General features: G+C 32.5%; 2 protein-coding genes and 1 long non-coding RNA gene across 8 annotated transcripts; 2 read left to right on the forward strand and 1 right to left on the reverse strand.

The window, feature by feature from the left end:
- Positions 1 to 3,359: 3,359 nt before the first annotated feature.
- LOC110631012 (F-box/kelch-repeat protein At1g22040) lies at positions 3,360 to 5,833 on the forward strand. The gene is made up of 2 exons (XM_021778703.2): positions 3,360 to 3,483; positions 3,886 to 5,833. Exon 2 carries the CDS (start codon positions 4,127 to 4,129, stop codon positions 5,552 to 5,554), a length of 1,428 nt encoding a protein of 475 aa, XP_021634395.1. The 5' UTR covers positions 3,360 to 3,483; positions 3,886 to 4,126; the 3' UTR covers positions 5,555 to 5,833.
- A 1,165-nt stretch (positions 5,834 to 6,998) lies between these two features.
- Positions 6,999 to 24,521, reverse strand: LOC110631013 (aminotransferase ALD1, chloroplastic-like). 5 transcript variants are annotated; one of them, XM_043950037.1, is made up of 15 exons: positions 24,381 to 24,521; positions 24,153 to 24,259; positions 23,165 to 24,052; positions 22,766 to 23,091; positions 15,881 to 16,021; positions 15,788 to 15,801; positions 13,084 to 13,109; positions 12,913 to 12,980; positions 12,600 to 12,716; positions 12,026 to 12,088; positions 10,523 to 10,627; positions 10,346 to 10,396; positions 8,739 to 9,059; positions 7,860 to 8,066; positions 6,999 to 7,498 (listed from the first exon to the last, which is right to left on the reverse strand). In XM_043950037.1, the coding sequence occupies exons 5-15, from the start codon at positions 15,962 to 15,964 to the stop codon at positions 7,205 to 7,207; spliced, it is 1,350 nt and encodes a 449-aa protein (XP_043805972.1). In that variant the 5' UTR covers positions 15,965 to 16,021; positions 22,766 to 23,091; positions 23,165 to 24,052; positions 24,153 to 24,259; positions 24,381 to 24,521; the 3' UTR covers positions 6,999 to 7,204. The 5 variants fall into 5 exon arrangements, with proteins under 5 accessions (XP_043805972.1, XP_043805971.1, XP_043805973.1 ...); XM_043950036.1 differs by having other exon boundaries at positions 23,637 to 24,484; XM_043950038.1 differs by lacking the exons at positions 12,913 to 12,980; positions 13,084 to 13,109; positions 15,788 to 15,801 and having other exon boundaries at positions 23,165 to 24,483.
- Positions 16,901 to 19,359, forward strand: LOC110631015. 2 transcript variants are annotated; one of them, XR_006348381.1, is made up of 2 exons: positions 16,901 to 17,147; positions 17,315 to 19,359. It is a non-coding gene; the product is annotated as an uncharacterized LOC110631015 (long non-coding RNA). The 2 variants fall into 2 exon arrangements; XR_006348382.1 differs by having other exon boundaries at positions 17,326 to 19,359.
- Positions 24,522 to 25,601: the final 1,080 nt, after the last annotated feature.

Below are 25,601 nucleotides of genomic sequence, written 5' to 3' on the forward strand. Positions count from 1 at the left end.
TTTAGTTTATTAATGATTTAAATATATTAATTAATTTTAATTTAATTTTGAATTAACCCACTTTTTAAATTATTTTTTTCTAAAATTCTCTCTAATTGTTATTGTAGTTAAAAAAAAGGAGTGTATGATTAACAATATAGTGAAAAGTTATAAAAAAAAGACCTCTATTTAAAAAAAAATATATTGTAACAAAAATAGTTATAACTAATTTATTATTATATATTTTAAAAATAAATTATGTGAAAATAATTTTAAATTAATTTTTAATGTTTTGTAATTAATATATACAATAAAATTCTTTTTTAAATAATAATAAATAGTAAATCTACGGAATAAATTAAAAAAAAATAATGGGTATGGTTTGAGTTAAGATAGGATCAAAATAAGATTTTTATTTATTTATGAGATATTGATAAAATAATAAAAACATAAAATTAATTTTAAATACAATTAATTATGAAAGTTTAACATTTTAAAATTATAAAACTATTTTTTCCATAAAAACTTATAAAAATTAATTTTAGAGTTAATCAAAAAATTATATTTTTTTAAAAAAATTATTAATTAAATTCTAAATTTTTAAATTTTTACCAGATAAAATAATATGACAATAATATGACAATTTTATTAGCGAAATAATAATAGAATACATTTCAGATAATAAAATTTAAGATTTAATCGGTAATGAAATTAGTATAAAATAAAATTATAAAAATCTATAAAGGATTGAGTGTTTTGTGATTAATTTAATTTAATTAATTTTTTTAATAATTAAATATTGAGTTAAATTTTAAATTTATTAAGTAAATAATTTAAATTCAAATTAACTTATAGATATTTAATTTGTTAATGATTAACATTCGTGAACTCATCTCTAAAAATAATTTTGTTTATTGACTTAATAAACATATTTGTTTATTTAAAATTATTTAATAATAAATTTATTATCTTATCACTAAATTTGAACTTCAGTACTGTTATAGATTAATTGAGTTGCTATTTAATTATTTGACTTAAGTCTATAACAATTAATTTAATTTAATTTAATTTATTATCTAAATAAATTAAATTAGTTTAGAATAATTCTAGAAGCTTGAAAATTTTCTTTGTAGATTAGGCCCTAATCCAATTAGGCCACTAGAATTATGTAGGCATCTCGCAATGTAATAGTCTGGACGGAACTGTATAGCTTCCATGGTCTTCCAAATTTTCTTTTTTTTCTTCTTTTTTGTTTTTTTAAGAGGATTCCTTGATGAAAAGAAAGATAAGAACGTTTTAATAAATTTAAAAAAAGATAAGAACGTTTTAATAGATTTAAAAAAGATAAGAACATTTTAATAGATTTCTGAAAATATAAGGATTGATTTGCTAGTAATGGCAATATCCAAGAATTAAATAAGAGATTTTATTTTAGGGTAGAATTGGATTTTAAAAATTTTCTCTTTAATCACTCATTTATTTTTAATGACTATTTTATTAATGAAAGAAAAAATAAAAATATTTTAATAAATTTTTGAAAATATTGGAACTCACGTGTTGGCAATATCAAAGTACTAAATAGTAAATCTTTTTAAATTATATAATGAATTTTTATCTTTTTAAAATATTAAAAATTTTTATATCATGTTTTTTTTTATATAATTTTATATCATGTTAATACATTAAAAACATAATATATTCCAATATTATCATTATTTAGTAAAATTAATATTACTTTAAAATATAATATTAATTGATATTAACATGGTATATAAAATACTGTCATGGACCCAAAAGCCCGAAATAGAAGAAGCCCAAATGCTTCTTGGACTATTTTGAAATTTCACTTCGAACTGAAATTCTAAACAAAATTCAATAAGAGACTAAATTTTTAGAATAAAACTTCCAACAAGTTACGTATGCGGACAATCTTCAGGTATAAATTTATTAATAATGACTTTTTCCTTTACTTTTCATATTTTAAAATTTTTAAATATAAATTTATTAATATATTTTATTTTTTAAATTAAAATTAAGTAATGAAAAATAAATTATCTTACTAAAAAATTATTTTTTGTTGAAAATATTTTTTAAATATAAATTATTTTTAAACCTTAATGTGGTTATTATTTACACTGCAATCAAATTTAAAATAAAGGATCAAAATTATTTTTTAAAAAATGGAAAATTTATATAATGTAATTTTATATTTAGTTAATATACAATCTATTTATATTTTTTTCTTCAAAAAAATACATCGCAATTTTAAGAGATGGAAGTATTTATATTATAAAATTTAAAAATTAAATAATAGGTTACTTTGAAGATAAATAAAATGTGTGGAAGAATAAAAGTATATAAATATTTATATTTATTTTAAAAAATTTATCGATGAAAATAATTTAAACATTTTTCTCGATTCATGATTATATATTAAATTTTTAGATTTTATTTTTCATAAAAAATAATTTAAATTAAAAAAATATTTTTTTTAAAAAAATATTTTCTATAAGAAAAATATTATTCGATAAAATAATTTATATTTTATTATTTAATTTTAATTTATAAAATAAAATGAATTATTTGAATTAATGGGTTATTTTTAAAATATTAAATATATATGTTTAATTATTAATTATTAATTATTGTATATTAAAAATAAAATAAAAATAAAAAAACGTAATCTACCCAAATAATCTCCTTCAGCATGTCGTAGTTGGCTGACGTGGGAATAGTGATGTGTCAAGTTGCGTCTATTAATGCTGTCCTTTTTCATTAATATAAATAATATTAAATTACTATAAAGTACTTATATTTTTTTAAATTATTTATTTAGTCTTTATTATTAAAATTCAATGAATTTGTATTTATATTTTATAAAATAAAATTTGATTTTTTTATATAAAATATTAATTAATTAATTTTAATATTTATCAGAAAGACTAAATAATTAAAATTATAAATAAATCATATAAATAATTAAAATTATATAGACAAAGAAATGATATAAATATTAAATGTATAATAAGTTTATTAACATATTCTTAGAAAAATTAAGATATTTAATTTTAAAAATATACATTAATTAAGTTTAAAATAAGAAAAAAGTTAAACAAATTATAGGAATTAGTAATAATTTTATCATAAATAAATAAATATATGAATAAATAATTTAGTAATTTCAGTTATACATCTTTTAGTTCATATAATAACAATAATTTATATTATTTAATTTTTTTATAGAATTAAAATAAATTTATATTGCTTTTATACAGATTTAATAAAATAATTATAGAGTATGATTTTACATTTTAATTAAATTTCTAAAAAAAATGAAATAATTAATTTTACAAACCATAAGGAGCTAACAGTAATTACTCAGAAGAAAAAACAAGATCTGCATTAGGTTGTTCACGCTTCTACGCCATGGATTGTAAACAAAAACCTGCTTGTTGTAGTAATGGCGAGAATCCTTCTTCTTCAAGTTTTCTTGTGAATTTAGAGGTAATATTTCCTTTTTTGATTTCTTCTTCTTCTTCTGGTTTTGATCCCTCTAAGTGTACAAAGGTGGAAGTGTTCCATTGTGATTTTCTGGGAAAGATTTTCCCTGGAACCAAACAACTCAGGTTTACCGAGCCTTTTTCGAATTTTTGAGTTATGGGTTTGTTTAGGAGTTGTGTATTGTAGTTTCCTGGTATCTCTAGTATTTTAAGTTTTTCGTTGGTATTTTGCCTTTGGATTTCAGTGTATAATTGAGGCTAGCTTGATTAATAAGTTCTTGGGCTTCATTTGCCTCTGGTTAGGGGAAAAACTATGTTATTGCCTGCTAAATTATAGTTGGGTTATTTTTCTTTTTCCTTTTCGGGAATTTTTTGTGTTGACTTTACAAAATGCTTTGAATTCCAGGTGAAATTTCTGTTTGGTTGCAAAGAAAACTTTCTAAATAGGTGAATGGGTATCTATGTGCTGTTTTTATGAAGCATTTTAGATATTTGTGCTTTAGATAATGCGTTGACTTGACTTGGCAAGTAAGGAGATACTGAGAGCTTTCCTTCTTGTTTTATAGTTCAGATGTGAAGTAGCCCTGAGTTAAGAGTACTTCAAGAGAAACAAGCTGGAGTTATCTTTATTTATCTGAAATTTATCGATGGGCGCTTTATTGAGTGTAAATAGTTCGAGGACTATGGCTAGTGAGGTATTTGAAGTATCACAGAATGAAACTTGCAAGAGACAGAGGTTGTCATCGATTTCTTGTGAGGGGAGTCCAGGATTGATTCCCAATCTTCCTGATGAGATATCAATTCAGATCCTTGCCAGACTTCCTAGGATTTGTTACATGAAAATGAAGTTAGTGTCTCGGGCTTGGAAAGCAGCTATTGTAAGCACCGAACTGTTCAATGTGAGAAAAGAACTTGGAACAACTGAGGAGTGGCTTTATATATTGGTGAAAATTGAAGATGAGAAGTATTTATGGTATGCCTTGGATCCATTGTCCCGAAGATGGCAAAGATTGCCAACAATGCCTGGTGTTTCTTTTGAAGATGAGCCCAAGAAGGGTTTGGCTGCACTTAGAATGTGGAATGTAGTGAGCCCAAGTATCAAAATTGCAGACGCAGTAAGGGGTTGGCTAGGGAAGAAGGCTACAATGGACCCATTACCCTTCTATGGCAGTGCTGTGGGTGCTATTGATGGCCGCATCTATGTGTTAGGGGGACTTACTAAAGCTTCAGCCATGAGAAATGTGTGGCAGTATAATCCAATTCTAAATGCTTGGAGTGAGATGAGTCCAATGTCCACTGGTAGAGCCTTTTGTAAGACAGGCATTTTAAGCAACAAGCTTTATGTTGTTGGAGGAGTCACTAAAGGCCGTGGTGGAGTGACTTCACTTCAATCTGCAGAAGTGTTTGATCCTCATACTGGTCTCTGGTCTGAAATTCCGACCATGCCATTTTCAAAGGCTCAGGTGCTGCCTACTGCTTTTCTAACAGATTTGCTTAAGCCCATTGCAACAGGAATGACATCTTATAGAGGAAGGTTATTTGTGGCTCAGAGTTTATATTGCTGGCCATTTTTTGTTGATGTTGGCGGAGAGGTTTATGATCCGGAGTTGAATTCATGGAATGAAATGCCAACCGGGATGGGTGAGGGTTGGCCAGTGAAGCAAGCAGGAACGAAACTGAGTGTAACGGTTGAAGATGAGCTGTTTGCACTTGAGCCATCTAGTTCTCTTGATAGTGCTAGAATCAAGGTATATGATTACCGAAATGATACCTGGAAAGTTTTGCTTGGAGATATTCCTATTTGTGACATGAGTAATTCAGAGTCCTCCTATTTGCTTGCTGGTTTACTTGGAGAGCTCCATGTAATCACTAAAGATTCCAACAACAACATTACAGTCCTACAGACAGATGTACGGAACCGTTTAGCTTCCTCATCTTCATCATTTTCAATTAATAACACCTCCCAGGAGGAGGCTGAGTCTGCGGCAGAATCAGAAACATGTGTTTGGAGTGTCATTGCGACTAGAAATGGTAGGTCTGTTGATCTGGTTAGTTGTCAGACACTTAATCTTTAGGTTCATCTTATCGTTTCTGTAATTCAGTCTGCTGATAAATGTGTTGTATGCATTATTACATTCTTCTTACGGTTGTGAAGAGATGATACCTGAAAGGAAAAGAAAATGATCTCAGTATTCAATATCTATGATGTGATCTATTATATATAAGCACTTGTAAACATTTCTTGAATTCTTGTGTGCTTAAAGGGGTGGATAATTTAATGGAAGGAAATTGTTTGCCCCTCTTCCTGCATGTCGATTATCGGTCGAATAGATTTATTGTTGCCTTTTGAATGATCTCTTCTCTATGACATTTTCTTGATGTTCAATTACTCGCCAACCTGAACGGGGCATTAGCACCTTTGCCTTGCAATATAATAAGGTTATACTAGCAGCTAATACATGATGCTTGATGTGCATTCTTCAATTGATTTAGTATTGATTTTTACTTGCCAATTCCACTAGAAAGAACATGTTTGATACTTAACAACTGTGTGTTACCTCTAAGTTTTCACATTTATTGCTAATTTTGTCATCTGGGAAATCCTGGGTTTACTGGTAAAGCTTACATAAACTAAGAATTTGTTGCTGTGAAGGAAATATTCTTCTTATCTCATGCTAGGGTTAGTTTATGATGTTAAATGAGACCATTATTTGAGGCATGTAGAACCTATTTCTTCACAGAAAGCTCACCTCATTTAAGATTGGAAAACTATTTACAGGTCCCTGAAGTTTTTGAGAATTGACGATTGAACTTCTATTCTTCAATTGTGTGCTATTGAAACCATGTACTTTTCAATATGAAGACATCTTGCATTTGCACCTGCTAACTTACTATTCAAGGACATTAAGAACTTGCTATAGTAAAATAATGAGAAATTTGTAGATTTACAGAATAACTCTGAGGACAAAATCCAAAATATCCTTGCGCTTTGGATGGGCTTTTCCTTTCATCCAACCTTGAATTTTCAAAATCTTCAAGGCAGCTATTAATTAATCTCTCTTTTTTGAATTTATATCCTTGAATGAGTGCATAATGTATGTAGAATTGAGAAGTTATATTAAATAAGCCAAACTTTGTAAAAAAACATATTTAATATTTTTTATAACCAATATTTATATAGAAATTCATGCATAATCAATTAAAATGTGGCCTAAGAATTACTAAATTCTTGTATATTAAGCTTATAGTAGGCATACTAGACAAAACGTGAAAAATCCAAGGATTTGGATTTTTCCTTTTAAACCTTATGAAAATTCTTAAGCAAGGGACAAGGAGAAAAGCTTGACGCTTTCCTCTCCATTACCATAGAATAATTTTCAGCCAGAATTAACCAATGATACAAATACATGGTTTTCCTTATAGACCTGGTCTTCTTATACAGTCCCATTAGCATTTTGAGATGATCTTCATATTTTTAGAAAGAAACATATTAGTTTAAGAAAATTTTCAGAAGGATAATACAGTGAACACGCATTTCGAAATTACTTAAATAACCCCAATGTGAAATATGGATGGATGAACTTGATCCATCAAGCTAGAATACAACTCAATGATCTTATTAGCTAGATAAGAATAACAACAATAATAATCACCAGGCAGTGTGAATTCCTTTATTTAGTCCTTAAAGCTGTGGCTTAAACTTGTTGTAAGGTTTTTTTCTTTTCTTAGGAGAAAAGGCCTTTTAGCCTCTTTGAAGCTTCCAGAATAGTTTCCCTGTGTCCAAAAGCACTAATTCTCATGAATTCTTCACCTCCAGGACCAAATCCAGAACCTGGAACAGTTATAACATGTGCCTTCTCAAGAATATCATCAAACACATCCCAAGATTTTGAACCAGGAAACTGTGCCCAAACATAAGGAGCATTTTCACCTCCATACACCTTTAGACCAAGAGATTTAAGAGTCTTCAGTAGTATTTTTGCATTCTCCCTGTAGTAGTCAACCACAGAACAAACCGCCTGCAAGGATTTTTTGCTAACTTTAAGTTCAGTTGTTATTGTGTTTTACTTGAAAAGTATAGTATTGAACAGGAACACAAGTGCAGCATCTTAGCTTTTTCTCTTCCTTTTTTTTTAGGGAGAATTACTATCAGACTCCTGGATTTTTACTCAATTTCTTGGTTTTTGAGCTACATTGAGCTTAAATTGAAAATTCTTGTAAAAGTCAAGAATAGTTTAAATTAACTTTCTCAATAAGTGCAAGTTGAAATTGAAAATTAAACCAATTGATATTTTCCCGTCTTAAGGGTTAAATGCTAGAGCTGAACAATTTTAGTAGATAGCATTCTTGCTGGAATTCACTTCCTGCATTTAATCTTACCATGAAACCCTCTGAGGAAAGGCATGCCAATCCACCAGCCTGAGCTATATTTGATGCTCCATTGAAGCAAGTGCATACGATTCGATTGAAGTCGTTTATTACAGGAAAACCATTTGAAAAGCACAGCTCTTCTGGAACAACCGTCCAACCGAGGCGAACGCCGGTGAAGCCAGCAAACTTGGAGAAAGAAGATACTTCAATTGCAACCTGGAAAAAGAATATAATAACAGAATCTTAAGGATGAAAATAACTATTACTGTTCCAAGAAGTAGCAAGCAGATTCACTAAGCTCAGCATGATGATACAAGTAAAAGCTCAGTGCACTTTGCAGGAATCTAGCCTTGATGGTCATGTTTAATAAGTAGAGACTTACATACAACAATTTAGTAAATACAAGGGAAATTTAATATTTAGTCCTTGTGATTTAATTAAACTAACTATTTGGTCCCTCTATTTATATAAACATATTAGTTAAGTCTCTATCTTTTCAAACTATAAACTATTTAATCTCTCTATTTTACTTATCTCATTAACAATGTCCAAAATTACTAAAATGCACTTGTGTCTAACTAGTCTCTATAATTTCAATTTTCAAAATCACAATTAGTAAGTCCATGTAATTTTAAATCATAACCATTTGGTCTACAATTTTCAAATAACAATTATTTAGTCCAGCAATTCACTTGAGGGACTAAATAGTTAACAATTTGACAAGATATTAATATGTTTTCGAAAATAAAGGGACCAAATGGTTAGTTTCCCTAAACTATAGGTGCTAAATAGTAACATTATATAATTCAATGAGTTACCACAAGCAGAAGCATTCAGCTTACAAGCTGCTTCTCTATCACTAATGCAGGAACACCATCATGCATTTACCTCTTTGGCTCCGGGAATTTCAAAGATCGATCGAGGCGAATCATCTGTGACATAAACTGCATAGGCAGAATCAAAGATTATAATTGAACCATTCGCCTTGGCAAACTTCACAAGTTCTTCCAATTGCTGCCTGGTTGCTGCATAACCAGTAGGATTATTTGGAGAACAAAAGAAGATTATATCTGTTCTTCTGGTTTTGGCCAATTCAGGAAAGAAGTTATTTTGGGGTCCACATTTCATGTACTCAATGTTCCCAAATTTCCCACTTTTTTCTTCAAAATCACCAGCTTGCCCCATTATGACACTTGTATCTATATAAGCCTGTTTCATAATTTTTTTCATTACAAACTCAACAGTGTTAATGCCATTGTCTGAACATCTATAGTACTACTGAAAAAGAAATTAAAAAAAAAAAAAATAGTAACATGGAATTGAAAGAATATAGAATATTAAATAATATGTGAAGAAATTAGATTTAGATACATTTCAAGTAAATATCACTATTCCTCAAAATTTTCTTTTGTATACTTTGAGGAACTGTAACAGTAGCTTATCACTAACAGACCAAACAGCATCTGGTAGGGATGGTTTTACATGAGCTCTATAAACATACGGGTTTCTTGCTAGGATGGTTACTTAGAGGTGGCCATGATCAAGTTTGGAACTGGAACCAAACCGTACAGGATAACCTGGACCAAAACCAGTCAAACTTGGATTGACTGAACCAGAATTGAAATGAACCAGAATCAGCAAATACAGTCCTGTTTCAGGCCAAAACTGAATTCTACTCTTTGCAAAATGGAAAATTCTGAACAAACAAAGACTAATGGATTTGATCAAAATTGGAGCAAACCAGATCTGCAACCAGGGATCCTTAGTCCCAGTTCCAGTCCCTCTAGAACCGGTACTGCTGGTCCAATTCCAATTCTGGCTTGAAACTGGACTGTGGCTGGCCCAATTGACCAAAAAATTTTCTAGCAATTTAGTTTCAAATATTTTGCTATATTTTGTTTCAAATTCTTATTGAGCTTAAGACTAGCTTGAGGAAATTAAGGAGCATAAAGAAAGCAATATTGTAAAATAAAGCATGCAAATATAATAAAAATATCAAAGCTTCTATATCTAACATTCAAGAAAAAGCAAGATATATTTTTCTAAAAAAAGAAGGTAGATTGTGCAATTTTTGCATCTTTATTCAGTAGCCTCCACTACACTATCAGAAATTGATAAAAACAATTAAAACATAATAAAAAGTGTTAAATTTGAACCAGACCTAATCTACCCTAAAAGCTAGTTCAGGGGGGAGGAATGCCTATGACTCATATAAGGGGCACATCAACACACTCCTCGTGCGCAGAATCAACACACTTCCTTACATCCAGAATTTTTTTAGTGGTGCGTGACATATTTATGGGAGGCCCAACATCGAATGGGAGGCTCTGATACTATGTTAAATTTGGATCAAGCCTAACTCACCCCAAAAGCTAGCTCAAGCCTAACTCACCCCAAAAGCTAGCTCAAGGGAGGAGTGCCTATAGCCCATATAAGGGGCACATTAACACATCCCCTCACGCCCAGAATCAACAAAAAAGGAAAGAAAGTATTACTGGAAATGATGGATCCTGCACTGCCACAGTCACATTGGAACCCAGGAGCAGCTGTAGATATGGATAGAAATAAATATTTTAGTATTTTAAGTAAAAATTAAGCTTAATCAAAACCTACAGCTTACTTCAATTTGTAAAACAAAAATGTCAGTGTCAGAAAGTTATATAATTGTTTACCTGAAGGCGGGCTATATCACATTGTGAGCCGTCTGACACAAAAACTTCGGAGTCTTTTACCTGGACATTTTTGTAAAATGTTTCTGCAATTGCTTTTCTCAGTGCCTGCCATGTACAGGCACAAGTTTAATATACAATACATGTAAAGATATGTAGGAAATAACATATTGCTAACTGATACCAATTCTTTCACGTAGAGATTAGGGTAATTTATAATATAGTCCCTCAAATTTAATAAAACCCACAACTTAGTTCATGCCATTTCAATGAGAAACAATTTAGTTCTTGACGTTTCACTCTTTTTTAACAAAACAATAATTTTATTAAAATTAATTGTTAGATTATAATAATTTAGTCAATCAAATTTCATTTTTTGTAACATTTTAGTCTCTTAATTTTTAATAATTTATAATAATTTAGTCCTTATAGTTTTAATATTTGTAATAATTTAGTTTCTTTAATTTAAGTTGACTTCTTAAATTTTATGTTAATTAACGTTAAATTTAGCAGAAACCATTTTGTTAACGAAATAAAAACTCAGGGACCAAATCTCTTACTATTAAAAATATAGGAACTGAGTTGAGTTTTGCTAAATCTCAGGGATTATATTATAACTATCCTAGATTTAAAATGCAATAGAAATGAAATTTTTAATTTTGCAACGCCTCCCACCACCCCCCCACCCCAAAAAAAAAGAAGAAGAAAGAGATGTTAACTTCTCTTCTCAATTGATCATAATTTAAGCTACTTGAGAAAGTATTAGGGCAAATCTCAGGGTTTTGTCATCATTGATACTTTTGGACGTCTATTTTAGAAAATATAGTAAAATGTATACAATGTTTGGTTCTATCTACAAAATGGTCCCTCCGTCCATGTAGAGTCTACTTAAGCGTTAGCCATAGATGAAAAGTCTAAGATAAATATATAGAAATGTTAATAACAACAAAATTCGAAGATGAAATAATGATTACCCTTTTGTCAATAATAATAGTGAAGGTATTTTAGACTTTTTGTCAACACTAATAGATAAATGGACTTAAAATAAACAAAGGGTCTCTGTTGTATATGGAACTGAATGTTGAAGATATTTCTAATTTATTTTCCAAGAAATTAAATTGTTAAGAATGGCAATATATATGAACTAATAATAAGTGAGCCCAAAGTGTTAACTCCTCTCCAATGCCTAACACCAAATGATAGCAAAAATTATACATGACATGGCATTAGACTTTATAATCATAATGTTGCCATTTGTACCCCATGATACTGCCTCAATTAGAAAACTTTGGCTGAAAAATTGCATGGGAACCTTTCATGCGAAAACTGTACAGATGACCTATTCACAAAAAAAATAATAATGTATGCTCATAATCAGAAAAAGTATGTAACAAGTTTAAGAACCTGGTGAATATGGGAGAACTAATAAAAATCCAGTTAGCAGATAAAAGACAAATGTTTCACTAAAGTAACAGAGGAGGAATGGCCAATCAAACGACCACTTACTTTGTTCCCTTGCTCAGCTCCATATCCTCTATAACCTTCTACTGTTGAAAGGGCACGTGCATACTGCAAAAGACAATTTCATCATCCTTAAGGAAGGAAAAGCTTCTTCTTCTTCTTCTTCTTCTTTTTTTTTTTTTTTTTTTTTTTGTATAAATCACAAAGCATTATCCTGTACCATTCATCATTGACTCCCAACTTCTTTACTCAAGTCATTATTAATGATAGAAACATGGTAAAATGAGATGAGAGGAGATTGAACTTTCAGTCAAAATTTGCATCATTAAAGTATGTGCATATGTTTAGACCTTGGAATTAACCTATTATGCTTTTGACTAATGAAATTCATAATGTTAATCACATGTCCTTGCCAGTCAGCTCATTAACATCCATGCATAAAGGCTAAGGGAGTTTGGATTAATTGCTGAGGAATTCATTTTCTTTGGGAAGATTGCTTAGGAATTGGTACAATGGGAGTCAGGACAATATTGTCTACCTCTTAAGTTCTTTTTTTTTTTTAAATAAAAGCAATAAAATATGGGAAAAAAAGCAGAAAGGCTCGGGAAGCAATAGTTACTTCTGCCATGCTCACTGATATTATCTCAGGTATAGGCTTTGTGGTATCACCAATCCCAAGGTTTATCAACTTTGCATCTGGGTACTTCCTGATGTGCTGAAGCTCATGCATTGAAATCTGGTCCCAATGGCAAACAGAACCATTAGCAAAATCTTAGCCTGTCCCCCCATCATGTTAAATTAAATGACGAGCAAAATATCTGAATGCATTGCTGAGTTCATGACCAGGTAAAAAAGAGAAGAATAGCGACGAAGTGGCCAAAGAAAAGGAAAGCAGGAATATAAGCTAATGTATGAAAAATCTAATAGGATACCTCAGGAAACAAATACCCAGTTCTTAGCTTCTCCAAATTGACATTACGTTGTACCCTTGTATGACAAGCTATGATCACAAAATGATAGCTGTTGATATTCTTATTAAAAGATCAAAAAATATGTAAACATATACGAAGCTTCAAGCAATCATAAAACATGTAAGCACATACCAAGTTGTTCCTTCTGGATTTCCAATCTGTGCAACAATTAGCAGCCAAAAGACAATATAATGAACACATATAAAAAAAAATGTGTGCACAGGACAAAGAAGGCATATTAGTTATAGTTTCTGAGATCACATAGCAGTACCTGGCCTGGTGAATCATAGGCCAAAAGAAATTTCTACATGGCATAGCATTGGATATTGAAAAGTTGTGCATTTTGAGTTTGGAAAGTTTACTCAAGGACAGACTCTTTAAAAATTTCACTTTTGATGTGAGATAAGCAGTAGCAAGCATGATAATGTATCCATATCGACAGATATATATATAGATGTCCACAGTCAATCAACACAAAAAAAAAAGTTTCAGGACAAATGATGCCCCCTCAAATTAACTAATTTATTTTAAATGTAAAAGGTGACTAGTGCAGGTTTTCCTTACAATAATATCCAATCCCTTGGAATAGATATGTAAAATCAGACGGTTCACACAATATGTCAATGTATCATTTGCTGACAATAGTGGTTGGATTAGGGTGTCCATGTAATCCATAAATGAAAATTAGCAAACTAAGACTGGTCTATGTTCCACATATCCACCTAGTTTGTTCAGTTTTCCATCTTTCATTGGCGATATAATCTTGACTTGTGTAATGCTTGGAAAATTTATCAAGATTCCTGCCCCATACCACTTGTAATATGCTTTAAGTCCTACAATCTCTTTGAAAATGACAAGGAAAAGGATACCACTTCAACTAATGTATTTAATTAACAGTAAACTTTGGCATTCTTCAGCGAAAGTGCTCCTGATGCCAGCTGTATCATAGAAAATACTTGGGTATGAACAATGAACACACATAGAACATGCAGTCTAATGGATAAATTCACTTTCACTTGTTGTAAAATAAATTGTCATCAAAAAATAAAATCCTTCTTTTTTCTTCAGGTTTTTTTTTTTGTTAGTGCAACGCTGTCTTGAGGCTCGCATGCTCCTCGACAGCAGAACAAGCTGCTATTAGACATCCCTGGAATTTCAAGGCAAGGATATTAACTTGCTACCACTAGAGCTGCAGTTATACTGTTGCTTCTGGGGAATCGTACTAAATTTGAAGTTCAAGCTAATACGAATCATAGGAGAGATTAAATTGGCAAAAAGAAATAAGATTTTGTTTAGTTCAAACTATTCTATTTTGAAGTATATTTCATAGGAAGTACATGTTAAGAGAATTCACTTTGTGGAAAGTATGATATAAATGTATTTGGTGTATAAATAAACTTTGCAGGAAGTAAGTTTGTCTCTGAGTTATTGAGGACAATAATATCCACAATCTTTACCATAATTTAAAGAGTAATAAATTAAAAAAAAAAAAACAATTGATAAATTCCATTGAACTTAACCAGGAAAATACAACTTAGAATTTCCTCCTAGGTAAGTTACTTCCATCATGTAAAATAGAATACTCTATTTCCCAGAAAGTTTGTTTAATAATACAAACCAAACAGGAAAGTTTTTTACACTACCTAGAAAGTTCTGCCTTTTTAGTCTTCTAGACTCCAACCAAACACTGTCCAAGTATCTTTGTCCCATTTAACAAGGAAATGGAGCATTTACTCTGTGAGGTATTCCACCAAACAATTTGAAACATCAAGGAACATCTTAACTTCAAAAGTCACTGACCAATGGATGAAAGGAGCTTTTTATGAAAAGTCAAAACCATTTTTCCACAGAGAATTTTAATACAAGTTACCTAAGTCTAAATGATATGCATGGAATTATTTCTGAAATTTTAGATATTTATATGAGAACTTTCCAGGAGAAACATTCTTAAAGGCATAAACACATCAGACATCTACCAACACTTTCAAATCAGTTAAGTCTCAATATGTCCAGAAAGCTGAACTGACTAACAATTCTCAAACCATTTGCATAAAGTTGAAGTTTATTCAACCTTAATGGTTCAAAGAGAAAGTTGAGCACCATAGTTAGGACAATATAACACAAAACCAATTTAACTCAAAAGCTGCAAAATTCCTCAGTTTGGAATTAAGTATTTCACAAGAAATTCAATTCAATTCAATTGATTTCTTTTATTGCAATTCTCTTGTTTGGAATAAAAAAGTTCAAAATTTAAAAAAAACTTCAAAAAATATTTATCATGCATGAAAAATGTAATCATGCATGACTTTGTAAAAATCTTATTTAAATTCTTTTCTTGCAAAATCATACATGCCAAACGAAGGGTGTAGGAAAAGTCTCCTGCCAGTATGAAAGATTGAACAAGGTTGCCATTACAAAATTCATTGTCTATAGAACAATATAGAAGGTTGACTAAGACTCCCAAACGCATTTAAAAAGAGGAGAGCTAAAATCAATGTAGACAAACAAATTTAATTCACAAAAACAAAGTGTTGGATACCAAGATCTGACCCCCAAAAAAAAATAAAAATAAGACCTCGCTCTCCTGCTTAGTTATTTGGCAATATCCAGCATTTTAAACATGTTAAAAAAACACAAGTCAAAGGAGACCCAGAAGCAAAATGCCAGGGAAGGACACTCTTATGAGATTCAAAGTCATACTGGGTCAATATCATTAAAGGTTCAAAGAACTGTACACACTTCTTTCATCTTCAATATATAAAATCAATAAAACACAGTCAAGAAACATATTTTAATATAATATTTATAATGCAAAGATAAGAGATCAACACCTAACCTCAGACTTGGAAACTGCAGACAAGAAACCAAAACTTAACAAACAACAATGAGTTTAAAAAAAAAAAAAAACAAATGCTTCAGAATCGCTCACCAATGGGCTATGGTCATGGAGCAAGAGAAAATGGAGGCGAAGGATCGGGAATAGAAAGAAGGGAACCACCATCTTCATTGCCATTTGCCCTTCCCTTTTGAGATACTTGCTCCTAGATTACCAATTTTGCTTTTCAAAAGCCTGCAAGACACAAAGCTTTATCTTCCCAGAAGAAATCTGCGTAAGCCGGAGAAATTTTGGCTTGCTGCCTGATAATCTATCACTAAGCATCGCTCCCATACCCATTGCCTCTATATATTATTTAAAGTTTTACACTTTACTTGAGTTTTTAATGCTTATTATTTTTACAATTTATATCAGATGAATTTGGAAATATAATTTGTATAAAATAAATAAATATTTAAGCTAATTGCCAATTTGAAAATAAGAGGATGATTTTTGGTGTTTGGTTTAGATTTTGAAGATAGTTGATAAATATCAAACAATTAAATTAAATATTTCGTAAGTTTTAAGAAAAATAATAGGCAACTGTATTTCAATTAAAGTTATTTGTTATAGTTGTTTTGACTTTATTTTTATAATTATATTACTTATTTAAAATTTTTATTTTTTAAATTAAATTTTCAAAAAAAATATTTAAAATTATAAGATAAGGTAAACAAATTAAAAATATAATAAATAATAATTAAATGATGTACTTTGATCCTTCCTTTGGGTAGTGGATCTACAAAATAACAAATATCGAGTCTTAAAGTTAGTAAGGGATCCAAGAAGAATTTAGAGAAAATATCAGATAAAGAGATCCTCACATATCTAGAGATTGCCTCTTTAAATAGTTGGTCGGTAGTTTCATCCTGGTAAGATTTTGATTTTGTGATTGAGTTTTAGTGAAACAAGAAATCCTATTATTTAAGACTTTAGTCTGAAACGGGCCTTGAGAGTATGATTAGTTTGGAACAGATCGTAAAGAGGTCCATCCAGCCTTTTAGACCTTTAATGGTTCCTTTGTTAATATCATTAGTCCCTCTATTTATCCATGAATCTTTAGGTTCAAGAAGCTTTATTCTTATTTTTCTTCTTCTTTTTTATATCATATTATTACGTTGCTTTTGAAGGATATTAGGTTAAGAAAATGAAAGGTTGTTCCCTTGCTCATATTGTTCACTTCCTATGGGGATGCATAGGGCTCATTTGCCCCTCACCATTGCTCAACTCTCCTCCTTCTCTTTTTATATTCTCTCTCTAAAGAGTAGACTTCTCCGGTCGTCCGATTTTGAAACTTGTTCTTCGTACTCTTTTGCTCAAGGTATTTTTTTAAATTTATTTCTAAATTTTACTTATGGTTTTTTCTTAGGTGTTTTCGATTTTTGAGATTTTGTACTATTGGAACTCTCTAGTTTCTTGGGTCTTGGTTATTTTTTGCTTTTCCGACCTTGTTGGGTTTTCAGCCTCTGACTTCAAGCTTTTTTCAAGTTTGATTTCAGTTTTCGGCCTCCGACTTTGGGTTTCAACTTCTGGTTTTCAGCTTTCCGGCTTTGAGCCTTTTCTGGTTTTCAGCCTCCGGCTTCAAGCCTTTCTTTGGGTTTCAACCAGTTGGGTTTGGTAAGTTGGCCAATTGGGTTTTCGGACTCTGAGATTTTGGCTTGGGGTGTTTTGCCGAGATTTCGGCTTGGGGTGTTTTGCCGAGGAGGTTTTCGGTCAGCTGGGTTTTTGGCCAAAGGTGTTCTTCAAAGAAGGTTTTCGGTTATTACAATGGATTTCTCCTTGTTAGATTTGGCAGAGGACGAAGAATTTATTAGAGCCTATCAGTCAGAACTAGTAGCAGCAGAGGTTTCTCCTACTACAACCTCATCTGACTTGCCTTATACTTCTCGCCTCTCAGCTACCCGGTTGACCTCTACAGTCTGCTAAGAAGATATTGCAGATATATCATTAATCTTCCGTATTCCAAAAGTGTTTAAAGAGTACCCTTGTTAAGAAGAACAAATGGTCAATGATATAGTGACAAAATGTAGATGTATTATAGTCTACGTAGAGCAGCTGAAGACGGGCTACACTTTCTCTTAGATCTTTTTGTTGTGCAGGTGTTGTCCCCCTTTCATCCCAGTGTAGCTCAAATCCATCCCAATGATTGGAGGATTTTACTTTCGTTCATGTCTCTTTGTCGGTTTCATTGCATAACGCCCTATGCTCGTGCGTTTGCTTCGATGTATGCCTTGTCTCATAGGAGAGCTGAAGTTTTTTACTATTTCATTCCTAAAAAAGGAAGCGGTCTCTTTGATGATTTTCCTCAGTCTCTTAAAAGCTGGAAATCAAAATTTTTATTTTGAGGCATCCTTCACAGGAGGGTTAGGGTAGCTTTCTTGATAGTTGGAATTTTCATTCGTAGAGGTTCAAAGGGACTCTTCAAATGACAGAGGATAAATTTATTGTTTATTTACATCTCTTGGCCATTGCCTCATTCCAAAGGAAACAACCCTATCAGCCTTTTATTCATTCTGAAAATAGAGCTCATCTGATTAGTGTTATTGGTCTATCTCCGGAGGAGACTAATGATGGTATTTATTCTTCGTTCTTTATCTTTTTATTCTCTTTTCTAACTTAATGATTTTCATTTTCCTTTGCAAAGATGGTTGGGGATAACGCTTCGTGGATGAGGAAACTTGTAGAAAAAAGGAGAAAAGAGGCGAGTCAATAGGACCCTTTTAAGAGATCCATGACCGTCAGAGAGTCTTCCAATCCAAATCCTACTCCTCAGGTTCAAATCAATCCTGAAACTCCTTCTCAATCGGCTGGCACTAGGGTTCCTCCTATGCCTTCTTCTCCTACTTTTGACAGATTATTGAGGGGTCACTCTATGGTTGTCAACAATTACCTTCTGGCCGAACATATAGGAAGGAAGATTATGCTTCCTAGAGACTGAGAATGACTTGACACAGAGGATGCTCTGGCTACAAGCTTGGAGGCTATGACTTGTTCAAACAGAAAAAGAGAGATTACGTAGGCTTAGAGGAGAGCCTATGGGGAGCTTCAAGCATAGAACATCCTCCTCAGCACCGAAATGGGTAATCTGCAAACCTCTCACAAGAACATTAAGGCAAAGCTGGTGAAGTTTTAATCCAGCTTAAGGAGATGACCCTTTCAAGGGATGCCGAGAGAACATGCTATAAGGAGCCTGAAAGGAAAGTGGATGCTGCTAATGACAGGATCGCGGATATTTATATGAGTTTGCAAGGTTCAATCATGACTAAGTTACATCATCAGGATCTTGTTGGGACTATAGTTAGGTTCTAGACATGACTCAGGAGGCGACTATGACCGCAAATGAGGAGTCTCATCACAAGAGTAGCGGGAATGAGAAGTAGGTCACTAGGTTTCAAAATTTGTATTTTAGCTCTTTAGACTCTATCCAATTGTTCTTCTATAATTTCATTGTTCATTTGCCTAGTCTAGTATCCACTTTATGTTTACATTATATCGAACTTTTTGCATAATAAAAAAAGGCCGCCAATTTCCTACTTGTATGATCTAGTGGTATTGTGCATGAATGATTTAGACTAAAATATACACATGCTTCTGTCGAGATACATGTCTCAATAAGTGGAAATTTAAATGTTACCCATTGTTATCAAGGTGAAAGGTGATCCTAAGGCGATAGAGCCTCCTATGGTTTTAAGCGAGAGGCGAGGCGATACCTTTTTAAAAAATGCGATAAAATTAAATTTTTCTTATATATTTTAAATATACATGTATATATGGGCATAATGTATCATCAATAATATTTTATATATTAAATTAAAATATATAAACTATAGTTTGATTTTATATATATATATATATGATATTAATAGTAATTTAATATTAATTTTTTAATATATATATATAAAAATAAAATAACATATAAATTTCTAAATTATACATAATATAATCTATATGATAAATAATAATATTATTATTTAATATAGAATATAAATAGTATATAATATAAAAAATAATATAATATATAAAATAAAAAATAAAATAATAATAAATATATATAAATATAACTAAATAATTTAATATTAAATTTCTATAAATAAAGACTATTTATAGTATATATTAATATTTTCAATATTAATATTTTATTTTCATGTTTCTGATACAAAAGCAGTTTATTATATAAAATAAAAATAAAAAAATAAAAAGTCAAAAGATTCTATGTCTCTTTTTCTTCCAAGGACAAAAAGCAACTTTTAAATAGCATTTAAACTACTTTCTCTTCCACCAAGGCATCTTCTTTCTTCTTCTTCCAACGAGATTCTATTGTTGTGCTCTTCTTTTTTCCCCTTTTCTCTTGCTGTTGAAGTAGAAAAACAAAGGAGTGGCGCCAAGCAATGCCTCGCCATCTGAGGCGCTTGCCTTAGTGGGAGACACCTTGCCTGGCGCCTCCCATCTCCTTCACTAATGTTTCTTGACTTAAATGTCTTTGTTGTTCTAAAGACTTAAATGATTCGTCAAGGCTTGTTTGGTGTTGGCATGATTTCATTGAGGCATGTATCTTTATAGAAGCATGTAATACCCAGCTAGACCCCGGCATCGGAATTCCTACCTTCCGACGGAATCTCCATTGGAATCCGGAATTCTCGGATGTTGGAGCCTTCTAGAAGGGTAAAATAAAGGTTTTCTAAAATGTTTTTATGTTTTATGGTTTTAATGAAGAAAGAATTGAGTTTTGAAAAGAAAAAAGCTTGAGGGAAAAAACCAGGTTCGGCCGCCGAACCTCATGTTCAGCCGTCGAACATGGGGCGGATGCGGAGGCACTTTTGGCCCCCGAAAGTAGTCTGGCCAGCCACCTATAAAGGGCCCCCTGTCCGAAAATGGGCGAGTTTTCTCTCTCGATTTCCAAGCAAGGAGAGTCTCCGCCACCCCTTGTCGATCTTGTACTTTTCCTTCAAGTCTCTCATGATTTTTATGAGTTTTTACCTTTATTTTGAAGATTTTAAGCTAAGATCAAAGTTTTGAAACTTGGAGACCCCCGGAGCTCATTCCTCCATATCTCCAAGTTTGGGATCGCATCTCCTCTCGATCTTCAAGAGGTAAGTGTAGATCCTCCTCTTCTTTTAGATTTTAAGTAAGTTTTAAGGGATTTTAGGGGTGTTTAATGCATGTTTAGGCTAGTTGTAAAATGTTAGGGTTTATGTTAGTTTGATGTTAAATGTGATGTTTGTTGGGGTATAGACTAGTTTTATACCCCTATATGCTTGATGATGTGTTTATGCATGCCTTTGAGTGTTAAGTACAAGTTTGGAGGGTTTTGGGAGGCTAGATGAGAGAGGCGAATCGGGTTCTACCATTCTGGAGAACCCAGGTTCGGCCGTCGAACCTGCCTGTGGAGGCAGCTTTAGGCCGCCTAAACTCGCCCCCGAAAGTTGGACTTTCGGCTCTGGAGGGGAGTTTCGGCCGCCGAACCTGTCCCCGAAAGTGCCTGACTTTCGGCTCTGGAGGGGAGTTTCGGCCGCCGAACCTGTCCCCGAAAGTGCCTGACTTTCGGATCTGGAGGGACCTTCGGCCGCCGAACCTGCCGCCAAAAGTCCCCTGCCCAGCCTTCCTTTATTTGTTTTGCATGCATGTTTCATGATGTTTTAGAGGGTTTTTGGGGAGTTGTTTAGAGTCATGTTAGAGTATGTTTGGTCCCTCATTTGAGTCCACCTGTGTAGGATCGGACCTGAGGAACCGAGGTGATCAGCAGTGAGGTAACTGCTTCAGAGTTAGTTCAGAGTCAGCCAGAGGTGAGTGGAACTAAACTAATCTTTTATTTTGAGGAATCGAATGTTTTAAGCATGTTCATGCATCATGATATATAACAGGTTGTTTGCATTAGAATTCACGAATATGACGCATTGCATTATTCATTGTGGGTGTGGATGGACAACAGGACTACCCATTAGCCCTCTAGATATCATGTTATGTAATAGAAGTCCTGAGGAGCCCCACCGAGGGCCGGACACAGAGCTTATGTATGTAATAGAAGTCCTGAGGAGCTCCACCGAGGGCCGGGCACAGAGTAGAGGGATTTTTGGGTCAATCCATCTGTGATGTGATTTGTTTGTGATGTGATGCATTTCATGAAAGCATATGTTTATTAAATTGTTTTTATTGTTCTGCTCACTGGGCTTTTGTAGCTCACCCCTCTCCCCTAACCCCCAGGTTTGCAGGAGCACAGGTAGCTATGAGAAAGTCGGCAAGGCTATGTTTATGTAATAGATTAGTAGTGGACATGTAATGTAAAATGGTATAATGTAATGTAATGTAGAGAAATGTTTCATGGTTTAGCATTGTGCTTGGTCCTATCAGTAGTGGTAATCCTTTTTGTATATGATCTATATGAAATGTTTTAATGATGAGAAATGTTGAACCAACCTTGATGTATGTTATGTTGACCCACTAGAGCATTTGATGAGGGCTCTAGTATGGGGTTTTATGTATATAGTTATGGTGCATGCACAGGTCAAGCTTGGTGTATGAAAAGTTTAAAATTTTTAAGCAAAAGTATGATTATGTATGGGATTTTATCAGATGTACAAGATGTATATTAGGCTTGCTACGGGTTCCGGCGACCTTAAGTCGATCTGAATCCTAGCGCCGGTAGAGGTCCGGTTCCCGGATCGTTACAAAGCATGTGCATACTCTTACATCTATCACATGGAATAGTCAATTATGCAAGAAACTTCATAAAATGTTTTAGCCTAAATCATTCATACAAAAGTACCACTAGATCATGTAAGTAGGAAATTGGCGCCCTTTTTTCATTATGTAAAAAGTTCGATACAATGTAAACATAAAGTGGACACTAGACTAGGAAAACAGGCAAACGAAATATAAAAACATAGAAGAACAACTAAATAGGGTCTGAAAGCCAAACTATAAATTTTGAAACCTCGTTACCTACTCCTCATCCCTGCTCCCCTTGTGATGAGACTCCTCATTCGCGGACATAATCGCCTCGGGAGGCATGTCTAGAAACCAACTATTGTTGGAGACCATAGAGTAACCCCTTAATAATCCGTCAAAAGTAGGAGAAGAAGGCATAGGAGGAACCCTAGTGCCAGCCATATGAGAAGGAGATTCAGGATTGGTTTAAACCTGAGGAGCGGGGTCTGAATTGGAAGACTCTCCGACGATCTTGGATCTCTTAGAAGGGTCCGATTGACTCACCTCTTTTCTTCTTTTTTCTGCAAGCTTCCTCACCCATGAAGCCTCCCCGGCCATCTCTGTAAAGAAAAATAAAAAAAAAATCATTAAGTTAAAAAAGAAAATAAGAAGGCAAAAAACTAAAATAAATACCATCATCAGCCTCATCCGGAGATAGACCAATAATATTAATCAGATGAGCCCTCTTTTCAGCATGAATAAAAGGCTGATAGGGTTGTTTCCCTTGGGATGAGGCAATGGCCAAGAGACACGAATAAACAACAAATTTATCATCTGTTATTTGAAGTTCCTTTGAACCACTGCGGATGAAAATTCCAACTCTCATAAAGCTAACTCAACCCTTTAGTGAAGAATGCCTCAACATAAAAAATCTCAATTTTCAATTCTTAAGAGACTGAGGAAAGTAATCAAAAAGACCACTTTCTTTCTTAGGAATGAAATAGTATAAAGCTTAAGCCCCCCTATGATACAAGGGGTACATTGAAGCAAGCACACGAGCATAGAGCGTTATGCAATGAAACCGACAAAGAGACATGAATGAAAGTAAAATCCTCCAACTATTGGGATGGATCTGAGCTATGCTAGAACGAAAAAGGGACAACACCTCCACAATAAAAGGATCTAAGGGAAAGCGCAGCCCCACTTTCAGCTGCTCCATGTAGGCTATAATACATCTACGTTTTGTCACCATACAATCGGCCATCTGTTCTTCATCTTAAAGGTACCCCTTAAACACTTTTGAAATATGGAAGATTAGTGTTATATCTGCAATATCTTCTTGGCTGACCGTAGAGGCCTCGAAGAGCATAAGGCAAGTTAGATGAGGTTGTAGTAAGAGATGCCTCCGCTGTTATTGGTTCTAATTCATGGGCTCCAATAAATTCTTCATCTTTCGCCAAATCTGACAAGGAGAAATGCATTGCAATGGCCAAAAACCTCCTTCACAGAACACCCCTGGCCGAAAACCCAGCTGACCAGAAACCTCCTTGGCATAACACCCCATTCCGAAAACCTGAGAGTCTGAAAACCCAACTTGTCAATTGACCAAGAACCCAACAAACTGAAACTCAAAGAAAGGCTTGTAGCTGGACGCCGAAAACCCAAAGTCGGAGGCCGATACCTGAAGTTCGAAGGCCGAAAAGCAAAGCAGGAGGCCGAAAATTGAAATCGTCGAAACCCAAAAAAGGCTTTAAGCCAAAGGCCGAAAACCCAACAAGACCGGAAAAGCTGAAAATCACCAACACCCGAGAAATCAGAAACTTTCAATGGCACAACACCCCCAAAGATTGAAAACACTCAAGAAAAAACTACAAGCAAAACTCATAAATAAATTTTTTAAAAAAATTACTTTGAGCAAAAGAGCACAAAAAAAACAAGTTCCAAAATTCAGCAACCGAGAAGCCTACTCTTTAGAGAGAGAATATAAAAAGAGAAGGAGGAGAGTTGAGGGTTGGTGTGGGGCAAATGAGCCCCACACACCCCTTATATAGGAAGTGAACAATGTGAGTAATGAAATGACCCTTCATTTTCTTAATATAGTATTACAAAAAAAAAAAAAAAAAAAAAGAAAAAGAAGAAGAAGAAAATTTCCTGAACATAAAGATGAAAAAATGGCGGACTAATGGTACCAACACAAGAACCCTCAAAGGCCCAAAAGGCTGAATGGAGCCTCTCTATAATCCGTTCCAAACCAAACAAACCTTCAAGACCCGTACTAAAGTTCTAAATAGTAAAATTTCTTGTCCACCTAAAACTCAATCACATAATCAAAATCCTACCAGAATGAGACTACCGACAAACCATTTAAAAATACAATTTCTAAGCATGTGAGGATCTCATTATCTGACCTTTTCTCGAAATTTATCTTAGATCACTTATTGACTTAAAGATCAAAAGTTTTACCCACCAAACCATCCGGTATTTTTTATTATTTTGCATATCTATTACCCGAAAAAAGACCAAACGAGCATCAATAATATTTATTTTTTTAAATTTATAATATTTATTATTATATTATAAAAATTATATATATTTATAAAAAAATTATATTTTAAAATTTATTTTTAATTATTATATATTTATATAATAAATTAATATATATCTACTTATTAGTATTTTACACGTCAACAAACGGTATGAATTTCTTTTAATTATAATTGATAAATATTTTTTTTATTAAAAAATAAAATAAAGATTATATAATGACTGGATCATATATAATAGCAATATAAAATACTTTAGTAATTTTTAGAGTCTCAACCATTATTAATAGACTAATACATTATTAACATATTTTATTGGTCAAATATAATTGACCATTAATTTTTATTTAGAAAGTTAGTTGACATCCTAATATTTTTATTATTAACTTTTAATACCTGATCTTTATAAAAATATAACTATTTAATTTCTTAATTCTGCCTCAATTTTCAGATTATTATTGTATATTATATATGAAATTATTCGGTGTATTCAATTCATATATGCACTTATTTTTTTTTAATAAGCATCATTTGGATTAATCTAACGTAAGAGTACAACATGGAAGCCCATTTGAGTAAAAGAACTA

Source organism: Manihot esculenta, chromosome 14 (assembly GCF_001659605.2).
Source record: "Manihot esculenta cultivar AM560-2 chromosome 14, M.esculenta_v8, whole genome shotgun sequence".
Taxonomy (NCBI): Eukaryota; Viridiplantae; Streptophyta; class Magnoliopsida; order Malpighiales; family Euphorbiaceae; genus Manihot; species Manihot esculenta.

Bases quoted from the DNA above. Each gene is read 5' to 3' on its own strand.
- LOC110631012 (XM_021778703.2), top strand. From the start codon at position 4,127: ATGGGCGCTTTATTGAGTGTAAATAGTTCGAGGACTATGGCTAGTGAG.
- LOC110631013 (XM_043950037.1), bottom strand. From the start codon at position 15,964: ATGGCAATGAAGATGGTGGTTCCCTTCTTTCTATTCCCGATCCTTCGC. The intron at 10,628-12,025 runs GTAAGTGGTCGT...TGTACATGGCAG, and splicing joins GAGCTGAGCAAGGGAACAAA to GCACTGAGAAAAGCAATTGC. The intron at 10,397-10,522 runs GTAAACAATTAT...CCATATCTACAG, and splicing joins GTGATATAGCCCGCCTTCAG to CTGCTCCTGGGTTCCAATGT.